This window comes from Hyaena hyaena, unplaced genomic scaffold (assembly GCF_003009895.1).
Source record: "Hyaena hyaena isolate Hyena2069 unplaced genomic scaffold, ASM300989v1 scaffold_64, whole genome shotgun sequence".
Lineage (NCBI taxonomy): Eukaryota > Metazoa > Chordata > Mammalia > Carnivora > Hyaenidae > Hyaena > Hyaena hyaena.
In genome coordinates this window covers 2033912-2050701 of record NW_024080698.1, presented here as the reverse complement: position 1 = coordinate 2050701, position 16790 = coordinate 2033912, and the positions used below count along the sequence as shown (strand labels likewise).

Genomic DNA, 16790 nt, shown 5'->3' with positions numbered 1-16790 from the left:
AACATATGACAATGCACAGCACAGTCCCCACAACAGACAATTACCAGGCCCCCAAAGTCAGCAGTGCCGCTGTTGATAAATCCTGCCATGGGAGCATAGGGTAGAGAGGATGGAGGTACACAGTACGGGAAATAGAAGAATGTCATGAACGATAATATGGCTTAAAATAGAAAGAATTTTATTACTTATTTATACTTTCCTTTAGGCCCATGAGCTGATTTTACTTCAGGCCTCGGGAGTGGCTGCCAAGTTGTCTGGCTATCCTCAACCACAGTGCTTTTGAACAGCCAACTTAGTCCGCAGTAACTGAAATATGCTGGATGCTCTAAATAAATCCCAGGGCAATGAAACAAGTACATGTGCTCTGCAATCTCAAAAATGCTTCCACAATAAAAACGATAAGGTATTAGTGTTTCACTGGCAGAGCTGAAAGCAAACAACATATAATGCTATTTTCATGGGACGGAGACCGACCAAATAAATCGCATCCCATAACCGGACGACATACCATCAGATATTTTACAGAAATTCTGGGAAATGATGGGAGCCTGCCAGTGTGCCCGCAGTGCGATGTTTTGCTGCGCTGTGTTTTTAAAGTACATTCAGAATTATCTTTAGTCATAAAAAGCCCCCAACAATAAGGCTGGGAGAGGATGGAAAGTTTGTCTTCCAAGATGAAAAATGAACTTGGAAAAGCGCTAGATTAATCTATCTAGGAGGATCCCATATCCCCCTTTCACTTTATGAACTTCAAATTTTCCCCTCCAGATGATGAAAGCCTCCTTTGTCTGGGACAATGTGACGGTGTTCCTTTCCTGACTCATCAGGTTTGTGATGGGGTCTGCGGGAGGGGCTGTAATTCAAAACAAAACAGGTGCAAGGAGTAACAGCCCAATAGGCAGGAACTCGACCCTCAAAAATCAGAACTAATCTTAGCTCTTATGATCTTTAATATGATCTACAGGAAGGCAGAGAACACCAACTGACCAAAGGGACCTCTTTGTGAAGCAAGCAAACACATGAAGTCAAAACTGCTGAAACTTGACTTATTTTTCTCATGTGCACACAGATCAACAGGAATCCTCACATTTAATAGCATTATTACAATGCACAACATCCACTTTTCTAAAACATGGCTTTTCTGAGTGCAAAATCTTTCACTCATCATCTGTACCACGGGTCTTCGCATTTTTGGATCATAAACCCCTTTTGAGGGTGGCTGGGATAGTGGCGGCGGCAGTAGCACCAAGTACAAATAGTACGGGGGCGCCTGGGTGGCTCAGTTGGTTAAGGTCTGACTTCGGCTCAGGTCACAATCTCATGGTTCGTGAGCTCAAGCCCCGGGTGGGGCTCTGTGCTGCCAGCTCAGAGCCTGGAGCCTGCTTCGGATTCTGTGTGTCCCCCTCTCTCTCTGCCCCTCCCCTGCTTGCGCTCACTCTCTTGCTCTCAAAAATAAATAAAAACATTAAAAAATGTTTTTAAGTGGGAGTAGTACTAACACTTACTGAGCACCTACTGTACGCCAGAGACCATGCTGAGCGCTACTCCTGTACGAATTCATTTAATCCCCACCATCAACCTATGAACCTTCTCGTTTACCGAGGAAGGTGTGGAGGTACAGATATCAACTCACCCAAAATAACATATCAACTCACCCAAAATAACACGGCTAGTAAGCAGCAGAGCGAGGATCTACACGGACACAAGCTGGCTCCAGAGTCTGAGCTCCTCCTTACGTGGAATAACCTCTTTGAGCACATGCTCCTGGCTTTTATATACTTATTTATTTTGAAATTATATACTACTTGATTGATATGTATATTATTACACATCTGCTATAAAATAGTAGTCAAAGGGATAAGAGAGAAAAAAACCATGCCAACCTATGCTTCCACACTTCGCTTGGAAGGCCATGGCCTACACGGTATGAGGGCTTGGCCTGGCGTTTGTGGTCTCCCATGTGCCGCTGACCTGCGCCCACGTCTCCATCACACTCCAGGACCCGACAGGCTAACCCACTGTCACAGACACCTTCTGCATGCCCCACCCCAGCCTCGGCTCACATCAAGGCCCTGTCAACAACAGAAAACTGTTTAAAGGTTTATCCTAATCCCCGCTGTCCCCACAAAGCTTTCCCTGAGCTCTTCTCTCAAACGCGTGTTCTCAGTCCCTTGCCTGGCACACCACACAGCCATGTATTTCTGTGTAATGGTGTGCCGTATGGACGGCTTCTTTTCCAACACAGTGGTGCATAAGCCTCTTGAGAGCAAAGAACATGTTACATATTAACTTTTCTTTGTATCTTCCATGGCACCTGGCACAGTACTATGTACTTAATCACCACTCAATAAGTATTTGCTAAATAAACGAGTAAGTAAACATTCTCTATATTTACTTCACATCTCTAGGGCCCAAGTACAGAGAGGTGAAGGAAAGATCACCCTGGAAAATAGATCCTTTCCTCTTTCCTTAAGCTCATGGGAATGGAGACAGACTGCCTTGCTTGTATAGGGAAATGGCTTCACACAGTCCCCGGTAATCTGCATGTACAGCATGGGGACTTTATACAGCATTCCAGTTTCTAAAATAATAGTGCCCTTCTAGGCCTACTTTCTGCCTACTCTGTTAGCACTTCTTTATAGTTAAAGGTAATCTTAAACATACAGACATGTGTAACAAACCCAATTTCAGAAGAAAAGAGGTTTACTCTTCATTAAAAAAAAAAAGAAGTTGTTTTCCCTGGTCTCTTAACGGGACTTGCTAACATGTCACCTTTGCAACAACTATTCTGATACCTCCTTTGATACTGTCATCTGCCCTCGTACCAACTCCTGGTTCCCTTATCCTACTTTGCTTGTTCTTTCTGTACACAAAATTATTATCTTCCAATAAATGATACAATTTATTTCTTATAAGAAGTTAGAATACGTTCTATTACAGTAGCACTTACTCTTGTCTCCCTGCCTCTAGGCTGCAAGGTCTGTGAGAGCAGAGATCTCTGCGTGCAAGGACCCTTTGTTTTCTGATGTATTCCAAGTACCTAGAACAGCGCTTGGCATGTAGTTGGTACTCAATCAACAGAACGCACATAAAGTAGACGATGTCGACTTCCATTTCACTCCACACCCTGAAGGCGTCAGAGAGAGTCACTCTAGCCTGAGAATGTTCTTTCCCTCATCCTGAGAAGTGGTACAGCCTGGCGGTTAGCCACACGAGCTTGAAAGCTTTGAATCCTGGCTCTGCGTTTTCTAATTTATCCCTGCATAACTTTAGTCATATCTCATAACCCTTGTCGTCCTCAGTCTTCTCATCAGTACAATGGGAGTCATACTCATCATGCAGAAGAGCCTCCAAAGGCACTCCACACACACACACACACACACACACACACACACACACTCAACACACACACATGCCCAATATATATGGACTCAGTAATTGGTGTGTGTATATAAAATATACTCTTTACAGTATCAGTTCCCTCACTCTATCCCAGACAGTAACACATCTTCTGATAAATCTATAAATTCCAAACACTCTGAGTTCAGAGCACCACAACATAGCAGTAACACTTTGGCTGGTGACAATGACAGTGCACTACCATCAATGCTCCAGACCTGGCAACGAAGAGCTGTCTCCTACACCCAGGGAAAGCTCCCTAAGGAACACGTACCAAATAACAGCCTTTCGATACTTATAAGGAAAGGATTAATTCATCTTCAAAAGTAGCATTTTAATTAAAAATGACTTTTCTGGGCTTATATCCAGAAAGGAATATATTGCCAAAAGGTAAGATTTAACAAGGTTTAGTTTTTCTTTTCTTTCTTTTCTTTTTTTTCAAATTAAAGTGCTTCCCAATCCTTTTCACATCAAGGCACATACAGAAAATAATCTCTCTTTGGCACTCTGGGACAAACAGATGCGACTGCTCCCCAGCTGCAGGTGACGGCCTGAAGCCCCCAGCCCCGCCAGGCCCCACTCAGACTAGCTGGGGGCTGAAGGAATCAATCAATACTTGGCGCGTCTACAAGCACAGCATTGGAGAGGCTCGGCCTTAGCCCTTCTCGGACTGGAGACCTTCCTCACAACGTAGATTGTTCCAGACGAAGGCCAGGCCTCAGAGAGAAGGAGTCTGGCCACGAGTGACCAAAGCGAGCATTTTCTTTATGACTCACTCCAGAGAAAAAGCACACTGACCAGCAATCCATTTATAACTTACAACATCAGCATATTTTCATGCTTTTGTTTTTACTTTCCATTCTGAAATTTTATTTTCTCTGCATAAAACAGACAATGGAGACCAGCCAACCTTAAAGTCACCAAATGGAATCTAGCAAGTAATGTTCTATTTCTAGGCAGCTTGAGGATTCTGCTTTATGTTTTACATTTTTGTACTTTTAAGAACTACGAAAAAGATATCATTTCTCCAGCATAAAGTGCTATCTTATGGTCACGTTTTGAAAAGATGGAACGGACCATTCTTTTAAAGTTGATTCTAAGTTTTCAGTACAACACTTCATAAAAAATACACTTTTTTTCTAAAAACATTCATTTCTTTGTATCTAGAAAACACTGAGAGAATTCAGACTTAAAACCATCTCTGTCACTGGTTTTGTCTGTTTCCACTACTTCTCTCCGCGGCAGAGAATCGAGGATGGTTGGTGTTATCCCTGTTTCCTGAACAGCGATTCCTCAGGGAAGTGGCTGGCTGAGCTGACCTACCTTGATTTCTCTCCCTGGTTTTCTGCTTTTCTTTTTCACAAAGGTAATGCCAAGACCCGCCTCTATTTTTGCCCTCCTGCTGTCTTGCCCATCCCTGCACAGCTGTTCCCACACCCATAACGATCCCAACTCGAGGCCTAACGCAGAGTGTTCTAGACTAAGCAGAGTGCTATCTTAGTCTCAGTCTCCCTTCATGCCTGTTGCCGTATCTGGCGGCTCTCTCTTTTGCCTCGTCTTCATTTCTGTTACTCATATGCTTCCTGGTGTCTGAGGGTTTGGCCCGCTCACTTGGCTTCTAACCAATAGCTCCCTACACTGGGAGGTAAGAAAAGCAAACTCAGGTCTTCACCTGTGCCTAGAACTCGGTAAGCACACCGCTGAGTCTGATGAATTGAATTCAATCCTGATTGCTTTTTCATGGTCCCTGCAGCTCCCAGGCTTAGAACCCACAATTCCTGTGGGTGTCCATGTCTAAGACTTTTGTCTCACAGCCTTTAAGGATGACAGAAGGTATGGCGACTTCAAGCTTGGCTAGAACCTAGGTCCCAATGGAGGATTCTGTATTTTTAGGCTTTAATGTATTTAAGACTATTAAATGAGACACCAAAGAGGCACCAAATAATGAGGAAAAGATGAGTGGAGGGAGGGAAGGTGCAAAACCAAAAGATTTCACTCTTAAGTGGAATCTAAGAAACAAACAAAACCCACAGATGGAAGAACGAACAAAAAGCAGCATCAGACTTGTAAACACAGAGAACAGACTGGTGGCTGCCAGAGAGGAGGGTGGGGGAGGGGCACAGTGGGTGAAGGGGAGCGGGAGATACAGGCTTCCAGTTATGGGATGACTAAGTCACAGGAATAAAAGCCACAGCATAAGGAATGGTCAATGACACTGTAACAGTGATGTAATGGGACAGATGGTGGCTACACCGTGGTGAGCACAGCATCAGGTGCAGAGTCGGACGCTATGTATCACTATGCTGTACACCCGAGACTAATGTAACACTGTGTGTCAACTATACTGAAACACAAATGCCTTACTAGTTGGTTGTAGCCTCTCAGGGTTTCACTGGCTTCCTCTGTCCCTCTGTATTTTTTTTTTTTTTGAGAGAGAGAGAGAGAGACTGAGAGAGAGAATAAATCTTGAGCAGGCTCCACGCTCAGTGCTCAGCACAAAGCCCAACTCGGGGCTCCATCCCATGACCCTGGGATCACAACCTGTGCTGAAATCGAGTCAGACACTTAACCAACTGAGCCATCCAGGTGCCCCCGCTGTCTCTGTAATACCGAAGGACTTACTGTGTTTCTTACATCAAATCAGATGTTCAGGGCTCAGGGACAAGGGATTACAAACAAAGCAAAGCTGGATTTTTTGTCTGGTTTCCCTACACATAAAAAGTTGTTATTCGTGTCAACTTTCAGGAGGTAGCACTTTCTAAACACCTTGCAGGATTGCTCAGAGTATTAATGAAATCACATACGCATTTTATGCAGTATACAGGAGGTGCTCAAAACATTCATTTTACTTCTCTTACAGCAAACCCACCAAATGTGCGGGCTTAGGCTGTCTGAGATCCATCCCTGGCTAATATTTCATGTCAACCCAAGAGTGCAATGCTGCCACTCAGCTCCACAGCCAGAAAAGTGACCCAGGATTCTCAAAGTGCAAAAATCAAGACTTCAAATTTGGGTAGGGCGAGGGGATGGAGGAATAAGAGAATTAAACAAGGTGTTCAACAGATCTTGCTCCTAAAAGCTGAGAAAATTTAATACCAGCAAAGGGATGTTTAGAACTATGAGGATTATCTGGATTAATTGAAGAAAAAAGAATACCTTTGCCCAGAATGTTCAGATAAATGCAGAAGTGGTTCTTCTGCTTCAACAAAAGCTGAATTACCTCAGCGGTCTTTTCACCTTGCTCATATAAGAGAGCTTAGGTAAAGAAAGAGTAGGGACCACCTCATATATGTTCAGATCATGAGAAAAAGAACCAAAATAGAAATGAAGAAATATCAGGGTGCCTGGGTGCCTCAGTTGGTTAAGCGTCCAACTCTTGATTTCGGCTCAGGTCATGAGCTCACAGTTCATGGGATCGAGCCTCGAGTCGGGGCTCCACGCTGTCTCGGAGCCTGCTTGGGATTGTCTCTTCCTCTCTCTCTCTGCCCCTCCCCAGCTCGCGCACACACAAACATGTGCTCTCTCTCGCTCTCTCTCTCTCAAAATAAATAAATCAACTTCAAAAAGAAAAAGAAAATGAAAATAACTCAAAATTCAAAGTTCCATTTCAAATGGTATATATTTCCTTATGGGACACCAACATGTGAGTTAAGTACCCAAGAATCAGAATAAGTCCTGCCTTGTAATGTTGGCCCAAACTCTTCTTCAACACAAGAGAACTGTTCGAATGCCAATATGATTTCTCAGGAGTGATAAGTAACCTAGTAATAATGTTAAGGCCCCAACATGAAGAATTCTGGCAAGAAAAACAGACGGTTAATTCTACTTAAAAAGCAGGGTGGCCCTGACAGGCAGTGTTGTTCCCAAATGAGGTAATGTCCATGGCTCTTATCTGGCCTTTATGGAGATTTAATGTCATTTACCATCAGCTCTTACGAACCGGCTGCATAATCTCACCTTTTCTCATGTGTGTTACTTCCATCCATGTCAACATTGCAATTAGGAACCTCTGGTTTTTAAAATGATTAAGCAACGATTCTCGTATGTTTTCTTTTTACGCGTGTCCTATAATTTGAATCTTTCTTCCAGCGCCTCAGAAAATTCAGAGCTCAGCGTATTTCTCATTTTCAAGGTATCCTATAGAAACATTCCGAGGTTTGATATATTTATGTAAACATTTTTCAAAGAAGCCAAAATGTGTAATTCAAGAAAATGTTCTGTGGAAGGATTTGTTTTCTGATTACAAAATGACTTCCTCCCTCTGAAAGGGAATAACAATTTTATATTTACTTAGCTGGCTCTGAAAGTCCCATGGAGATTCTCATGCCTTTCGATCCCTAACACCTCTTTTCCAGGCCTTTTACCGATTTCAAAGGTAGCTTTATGTGGGGAAGGAATCCATAAGCTGTGGGAAGGAAGAGAAAAAGAACCCTCCCCATCTTAACCCCTTGTGTTTTCCCCACAAAGAACAACAGAGTGAAACAGAGCTACTACAACAACACGGATGAGACACCCAAATGGACACGGCAGATAGATTTTCACATGCCTTTGACTTCCTTTTCCCAACCAGGGTATAAACCAATCTTGGTAAAGACAGGGATCCATCTGACACACGTGAACACGATACCCAACACCCATATTATTTTGTTTTGTTTTCAATAAAACATTGTCCTTCAAATCCCAACACCCAGGGACAAAAGCAATAAAATAGCCACAGCCAAGCTGTGCTTACAAGGCTTTTACCTTTCCACAGTGTTTCACGCTTAAGTCACAGAAAAAGCAGATGGGAGCTATCAAAGGCAGCCTGAGACAGAGCCGAAGACCATGCTTTGTTGCTGGGCAGACCAGTGAGACCCAGCCAGACCTGTCACGTTGTGTGTGGGAAATGGGGTTGGGAGGCCCATCCACACAGGGGGCAAGCCCGCCGAAGGAGCCATTCCTGCCTCATGACTTCTGACAAAATGGAGCCGAGAGTGGACCTGCCGTAAAGAAGATCTGATGGCTGGCCGCACCCCCCCTCCAGCCCCCCACTGGACAATCTGAGCCCCTGCCTCTAACTCAGGCGCCGAATCCAGCCATTTTTGAAAAGCATGTTCTTCATTACTTGTTATCGCCAGCTCCTTCCCTTCAACATAGCGTCGGACCAAAGCTAACTCATAGGGGCCTCAGGGTCCCACGTTTAAAACCAAGGTAATAACTCTCCAGCCCTCCCGTCACCACTGAGAGACGGTGAGGACCAAGGGAGATGAGTGCTCGAGAGACTGCACTGAAGAGACGGCCAAAGACCTCCCCCGCCCCCCCACCAAATATTTGCAACACAGACCAGACGATCTGCTCTGGGGCGCTCGGGGGTCGCACGGTCTTCTCAGGAGGTCTGCAAACTGTCACTAGGACATTCCTCTCCCCCTGGACCCTGCTTCCCCACAGATGGCATTCGCTGGTGGGGTTTGCCGGGCGCTACAAGGTGTGCGATGGTGTTGTCGTTCTAGGGACGACTGATGGAGTGCGTGCTTGTGTGTTCTTGTGTTTTAAGCTTTTCTGTCTTAGTTTCTAATTAGATATCGAGAGACAAAAGTTTTTTGGAATCCTCAGTAACTTTTCAGAGGGTAAAGAGGTCCTGACACCAGTCTGGGACCTGCCGATGAGAACTTCGTCCCAGCCAAGCCTGCAGTGCCCAGACAGGCTCACTTCTCGCCGCCCCGAGCCCCACTATAGGCCGTTCTCTCTGCGTGGGGGGGCCCTCCCTCCACCCTTTGTTTGGCCTTTTCTGCCTTTACTTCGATGTCACTTTCTCTGGGAAGCTTTCCTTGGATTCCCTCAAAACCGGTCCAGTGTCCCTGCTATGTGCTCCCCTGGCCCTTAGGACACTACATTGTGACTGTCCATTCTCAGGTCTTATTCTGTCTTTGATTCACACGCTAGCACTGACTTAGTCACTGTTCTGAGGGACACAGTGCTGTGTGAGAGGCATGTAATAAATACTTGTTGACTGTATGTAACAGCCAAGAAAGGAAGGCATGAAGATAGGTCTATCTTGCATTCATTCTCACTTAGAGGGAATCAGTTACTAAAAATATTAGTTCTCATTATAGCACAGGCTCATTAAAACTATAACAATACTAGCCATATATCACGCTAGGTACCAGGTACTATTCTAAGCACTTTATATGCTTTAATTCATTTAATCTTCACAAAACCCCTAGCAAAATCCCTACATATTACTGTTATCCTCATTTCAAAAATGAAGATACAACACTGTATGTTCACTATGCTGTCATCAAAATAAAAAACTTAATAAAAAAAAAAACAAAAAACAAAAACACCCCCAAGATGCAGATGTGCAGGCAGTGAGCAGCGAGACTGACCCTGAGACTCTGGCTCCCGAGTCTCAGGCCGTTAACCGTTCTGTGCGTTGCCTCTCATGGCAGCGGCACAGACTTCAAACTTATGCCTATATTGGGATCTCCAGGCCCACCCCCCCAACTCTGCCCACAAAGCGCAAACATGACTTGATATTTGAATCCCACCCCCAATCCGGCCCCACCATGAGCGACCCCGGCAGCCACGTGAACAGATGCGTCTAGTACCACCCGTTCCCAGGTTTACAGTTAGGGCTTAAAAAAGAAAGTTCCGGGCAGAAGTTTCTTTCTCACTCATTTGTTATACTTCGGCCCTCTGCAGAGGAAATGTTAAGTTAAAAGCAAAACGTGTATTTGTATATTTCTGAAAGATAAAAAGTCTCTTTTGTGGCACTGAGGAAACAGGAGAGGAGGGCCTGGCATTCCTATGCACTATGGCGTGACGCCCACAGCACAAACTCTCCCCGGTGTGTCTGATTCTCCTTCCTCCCCTTCGAGGAGTGCCCACAACTTCACCTTGAACAGGGAGTGGGCCCGGATGGTCTGCAGGGACTTGATGGAAAAGACAGAACTTTATCTGGTTCACAGAGCTACGTCCAAATGGGGAAGAAAGGATGCTGTATAAAACATGGAATTTTAATGCAAAAGACATGCGAATAAATCAGTGTTTCACTACAAACATGAAAACTGCGCACCTAGGAAATGCCTGGTCTTTTCAGCAATAGAAAAAAGTTCTACCGATAAAGTTAAGCTGTGTATCAAGTCTCCACCTGCTAACAGTCCATGAGAAGAAACAAAAGTTTATCCTGTGCAGTTTGACACAAAGTAACTTTATTTACCTGGAGTAGCGTCCCGTGAATATGGTTTTGCCGGAAACACCGGTCAGTGGAGTTGGGGAGTTTGGCCAACAGAGTTCGGATCGTATCGGGAATTTCATCCACCATAACAAACGGAACCAAAGCACGAGCTGCCATTTCACGGGAGCGGTAGACGGGCGAGTGACCACATCTGGGGAGACATAAAAACACAAGACCATCCAATACTCATTTCCACATCCGTGCCCTTGTACATGTTGATGTTCCATCTAGCTCCAGCTGGGACATCCAAGCTGGGGGGCCGAGGGGGGAGGGTAGGGGATGGGAGTTCCTCCTTACTCCAAATTATTTTTTTTATACTTCCCTTATTCCAATGATGGTGTGTATGTGTTAGTGTTGGTTCTACAGGTGATTTTCCTTTTCATGTAAGTATTACTAATATCTACGATTCATCACAGGAATAAATGCAGACAGGCTTTGGGAATGATTCAATGGGTAGTAGCTAAAAATAGCTTCCTCCTCAACGATCAAACAACTATTCATTGGGCACTCGAAATGACTGAACAGTAAGTGCCATGAGGAGGAAAAGGCATTGTGGTCTTTGGGGCGCCTAGACTCTGGTCGGCAAGATGGGGCGTATATTTGAAAAGATGCCCCCAAAGCACAAGACAGTCCTGGAGAAACGATACGCGGGTGATCTTCGTATTATGGCTACATGAGGATGAGATTGTAGGTTCTGGAAGGACTGAAGGAGAGCAAGCATGATTCTAAGAAGGCTCGAACCAGGAAGTTGTTTCAACCAGCAACAGTGGTAGAAAGCAAGGTAAATTTTTTGCTCAAGGCATAGGCAGACGTAGCTGACTGAAGGAGAGGCTCAGAAATAACAGAGAAACTTCAGGCTGAGAAGTGGGTCTGGCCAGACTGGGCAGTGCCACAAATGGCAGACGACATGATCTTGAACTTGTTGTCAAGAGAACAAGAGCTGGACCCTCAAGTCACTGAATCCTTGCCTCTGGGCTGACTCACACCCTAAGAGCTTGAATAAAAGCCAGTTCTTAGTGAAACTGGATAGTGAAAGTCACGGACAAGTGGGATTTTGAGATTCTACAAAGGTCATTGGAAAGGCAGGTCATCTAAGAGCCTCTTGACTTTGTAAACACTCAGAACCTGAGAGTCCACGACCATTTTGTTGAAACTGTGCACTTGAGAGCCTTCACAGAGATAGTATTATTTGAGAGGAAAGCCCAATATGGTAAGTCTGGGCTGAAATAAGTTCTTAACTAGAGAACTCCCAGGACTCCATGATTTTTATCCAATTTAGAAAGTAACTCAATTTACAGTAATATCTTCGACACCAAGACAAGGATGGAGACGATCAGAAGATGGTAGACTCTTGTGGAAGAAAGAGATGATCTCTTGTTCTGTTTTCAAAATTAATTCGTATTCTAAGAAGATATTACTGGTAAGATCTGGGTCATGAGGGCCATGCGGCCATGTAGACTCAGCATGTGGAGGCACAAAGCGCCACCACTGCAACATTTCTAACACCCCAGAGGTAACACTGACATTTATCTTAATATGACAGTAAAAGAACAGATTAATTAATGTACAAATGGAATGATCCAAAGAGAATTTCATCACGGCGAGTGGGGTAGGAAGAGAGGAAAGAGAAGCACGGGGTAAATCAAACCTTGTGTCATTTTTTTCCCGTCAAGTACACATCTGTGAGACAGGTCAATCAGCACACTGTGGATGGAGAAGAGCTCACCTTACATCATACGATGGACGGCACCGAGAGCTAATGTTACAGTAGGTAGCTAGAGACTTCCCAATGGTTTTCAACTAGGCTCTGCCAAATCACCCATTTTCTACTTATTTCTCCTGTAAAATGATTACCCGTTTAATCTTTAATTGGCAAATGCAGTAAAATGTTTGCTTTGGCCCATGGTGGGGGTGGGGGTGTGAGAAAACTTCACTCGACAGAGAAAAGAAAATACTCTGAAAATGCTTTGAGATTTAATTAGCCAATGACCTCACTCAAGCCCAGTCATTTGTCGGAAGCTTCCCCATCTGTCTGTTCCCCACCCCTCCAGCACACACACTTTGTGTTAGAGTGTGTTTTATGTTACCGAACTGGGCTCTTGTATATAAATGTTTCTTTTCAAACACAAATAACTCTGACATGGTTACAGATGTTTAGTTTCTAATTAGCAGTAACTGTACACTAAAGAACGCCCCTCCTTTTGCTCCTGACCTTTAGCAAATGATGATTTCCCAAAGGAATCTGGCATCCATACAGGAGAAAGAATGGAAAGTGGGAAAAATGCCAGAATTTTCTGCTTTTGGGTACCCTGTGCTGGGGTACTTTCCAAATGCACACAATCGGGTTAAAGTGCAAAACAAAATCTTCCCTCAAAAGAGTAATGCAATTACAGGAAAAAAAGCACCAATTTTTAAAAGTAATATTTAATTATCATTCATTATAAAACAATGATTAAACGTAATTTCAAACTCCTCTACTGCACATTGTTAAACTGAAAAGACAGATTATAGTCAATACACACACACACACACACACACACAATCTTTAAGCAAAAAAACATTTCCAGGTTACTGCTTTGTCAGTTACTGGTGGCAGGGAGGGGTCTGATGAGGGGTCTGATGAGGTATATGTGGCCTGGAGTGTGAGGGGATGTATACATAGTCTTTTTAGCCCTAAACAGAATATATTTGCAGCTAAAATCTATCTTTCCCTTGGATAGAGTCTCCTAGTTTGATTCAGTAAATGTGCCAAAATCAAGCAGAGATACTCTGTGGGGGCTGAGTCTAGTGGCTATAAAGGATGGAAAATCGGAGCACCTGAACAAGTCACAGTAACCTCTCTGGGTCTCGGTTGAGCTGACAGCGGTAGCAATAATCTATACCCAGTGTTCTCCTGTGACGTCTGTGAGAACATTCTAAGAGGCAAGGTGCTTTGGAGATACAAAGTTTCCATGCAGTGTGCCCGTGTCCAGGGCAGGACGAGCATGTTCTAAGAATTACAGGCCTCTAAATGGCTTCAATGAGAGAATGAAAACTATGGTGTGAAGGCTATACCATTTATATGAAGATAAAATAACAAAATGATGATATGAAGATAATGAGATTTTTTTGGTGGGGGGAGGGGAGCGCTCCATCAAAAGTGATGAGGGGGCGCCTGGGTGGCTCAGTCGGTAGAGCATCCAACTTCAGCCCAGGTCATGATCTCATGGTTTGTGGGGTTCAAGCCCCACATCAGGCTCTCTGCTGACCGCTCTGAGCCTGGAGTCTGCTTTGGATTCCGTGTCTCCCTTCCTCTCTGCCCCTCCCACCTCTCTCTCAAAAATAAATAAAACATTAAAAACAGAGATAAGGAGGAATCTCAAGCCCTTCTGAAAAGAAGTGTTCTGCTTCTGTCTCTCTAAGCCTCAAATGCTTCAGGAGAGTACAGCAAATGGATTTGGGATCTGAAAGGTCATTTCTGCTTCTACTACTGTTTGAAAACCATGTTCCTCAGGAGCCCTAGCTGTGTTTTAGGCCTGAGCACTAGGTCCTTGTGCAGGGTGTGCGGGACATGCATTCACCCGAACCTCTAGAACTTTCACTCCAATAAACCCTTCCCACGTTCATCTTAATCTCCCATGTACTGAGTGCCTGCTGTGCTCTCAGCACTGTGTAACACAAGAAATGACACATCTGTCACTTTAACACTTGCGTCCTGCAATTACAGAGCCCTTGCAGTTTATAAAATACCTGAACACTCATAGTTCTTTACTCTGCTGCATTCCTGCAGGACACGAGGGCGTTACAAACCGAAACGAACAGACGAAACATAAAACGAAGCCCAGAAAGGCTAAGTGGACCTTCCAGGCTCTGTTTGCAGCAGCACCCAACCCAGAACCACCAAGATGGCGTCTGTGGGCTATTCCAAGCGGTAGCTCACACCTGGAAATGGAGGGAGAGTAAGAATCTCTCTCAGTTAATGAAAACACAAGCTTTACTAGTATGTTGGAAATCTCCAAATGCTTGTGTTTTTGGTTTTGTTTTTAATATTTGTAGGATTACATTTATAGGAAAACATTCCAGAATCTAATATAAACCGTGGGCTCTCTTCAAAGAGAAATAGATCTATGAACATATACACACAACTTCCCATATAATTTCAGGAAGTCTGCGACAGCCCCCAAAAACCTTGGGGCAGCGTCTCCTAAACCCAAGGCAAGAATCTCTAGTTGCTCCTTTGCACGCAGTGTGACTGTCAGGTACGCGCTCCACTTTAGAGAGAGGGAGACAGAGAACAGGGCTCTGCTCATGGAACCCTGCCAGTCTAGAGGGGAGTCAAGCAGATAACCCACGACCACACACCAGCAGTCCTCACGGAGACATACAGCTAGGAGCGACACAGGGAAGCCAAGCAGCAAAGGGAGTTGGAATGGCTTTCTGGAAGAGATAAAGGACTCTGGCATGAGGATGGCCTTCAGGAACCCTGGAGAACCCTGGGGAGTTCAGAATATTCTGAGCAGGCACCTGTTCTTCTGAGATCTTCCCCACACTTCAGCCTGTTTCCTAGAATGGTGGCCGACCTTCATCCAGGTGTTTCCCTCTTTATATTTACCTTCAGATTCTGTTCTAGTTTCCTTGGAAGGCTTCACAGGTAAGTGGCTGGACATCACCCAAACTGTCTCTGCTCACCGGTACCTCCTGGAGGAGCCGTGGGGACACCTGAGTGCCCAGCACAAGCACACACCGGGTAGGTACCAGAGAAGCAGACAGAAAAGCCACCGCCCAGGCCACGGGAACCCACAGTGCGGCGCGAAAGACAGGCCCATCAGCCTGTACTTGTCAGGGCCTCGAGAAGTAAACACAGGCTGTGGGAGAAGGGCTGAGGGGAGACACACAGAGAGGAGGGTGGGTGGTCTGGGAGATATGGTCCAGCTGTGATGAAACAGGGACAGGCAGAGAGAGCGTTTGAGTTGGGCCTGCGTCCTTCCCTACACGAACCCAAAGTGCCCCTCAGTGCATCCAGACAGAAGGAAGGGATCTGAGGTGTATTAAGTGACTGCTGTGTGCCAGGGCTGGCTGCGTCCTTTAGAAACACTATTTCATCATCGACTTCGCTCTATCTTCATTGCAAGGTCATCATCGTCCCTATTTTCAGATGAGGAGAGGTTTCCTGACATGCTTCAGATCATAAAACTAGCAAATGAAACTGGCAGATCTTGCATTCCAATTAGGGTCTGTCCACCTGCAAAATCCAGTCTTAACGCAGCCGCCTCAAGATCCTCAGTCTTGGAGAAGCTTTGGACAAGTTCAACCTAGACTCACTGAAGTATGACTGGCTTTTGAAGGTATCCAGTCTCTAATTGGTAGAACCCGGAGCAGAACAATAAAATGATGCTGATAACCACTAACACTTACTGAGCATCGACAGAGCACCAGGCTTGGTGTTAAAACCTTTGCAAGTGTTTCCTCATCTGATTTGCACAGCAAGGCAGAATGGCTGAGAGAACATTTTTAGGCAATGTGAGGGAGAGGTATTTTTGAAAGGACTTCAAAAGGCCCGATGACCTTGTGTGAGTCCCTCATTTCATAAGAATCAGAGAGAAAGTCTTGAGAAAAGTCTCAGAATGACTTCACGATCCAGCTAATATCCCCTTCCACTCTCCCTCACTGACATAATTAATGCTTCCCCCAGGTCCTCTGGATTCCCCGGGCCCAGCTCCAGGCCTATCCTTACTCTGCAGAGGTCAAGCTGTACCTTGTACAAAACAGAAACCCCCGAACTCCTGCTGCTGCTGAAGATGGCCACCCGTTTTCTCTAGATGCCCCTACTTGACCACGGGGTTGGCATCCTAGGAGCTGGGCTGAGTTTTAAGGAAGCTATGTGTGACTTACTCCCAACTCTCACTAGATTTACTCAAGAACACCCCACCATGATGGTCAGTTTCTCATACAGCAGCAGGGCCATCTGCTGTTGGGGAATGGTCTTCTATGGACAAAAGTTGAGATAAGCCTACCTCGTGAGGTATTTCTGCAGACTGGGTGAGAAGACGTAGGCTGAGGCCTCAGGTGACACTATTTTAAAAGAACTTTGTTATAAAGTGGACCCTTGAACAACATGGGTTTGAATGGCATGGGCCCACTTAACGTGCAGATTCTTTTCAATAAATACATTGGGGGAAAGTTTTCGGAGATTTGT

The 16790-nt window shown here is 44.9% G+C and overlaps 1 protein-coding gene across 4 annotated transcripts in view; it reads right to left on the bottom strand.

The window, feature by feature from the left end:
* THADA (THADA armadillo repeat containing) overlaps nt 1-16790 on the bottom strand; it is a 319486-nt gene that overhangs the window by 136300 nt on the left and 166396 nt on the right. For all 4 annotated transcript variants that reach the window (XM_039232420.1, XM_039232421.1, XM_039232419.1 and 1 more), the window contains exon 29: nt 10598-10766. In XM_039232420.1, coding sequence (XP_039088351.1) covers nt 10598-10766 — 169 coding nt within the window. The remainder of the gene's footprint in view (nt 1-10597; nt 10767-16790) is intronic.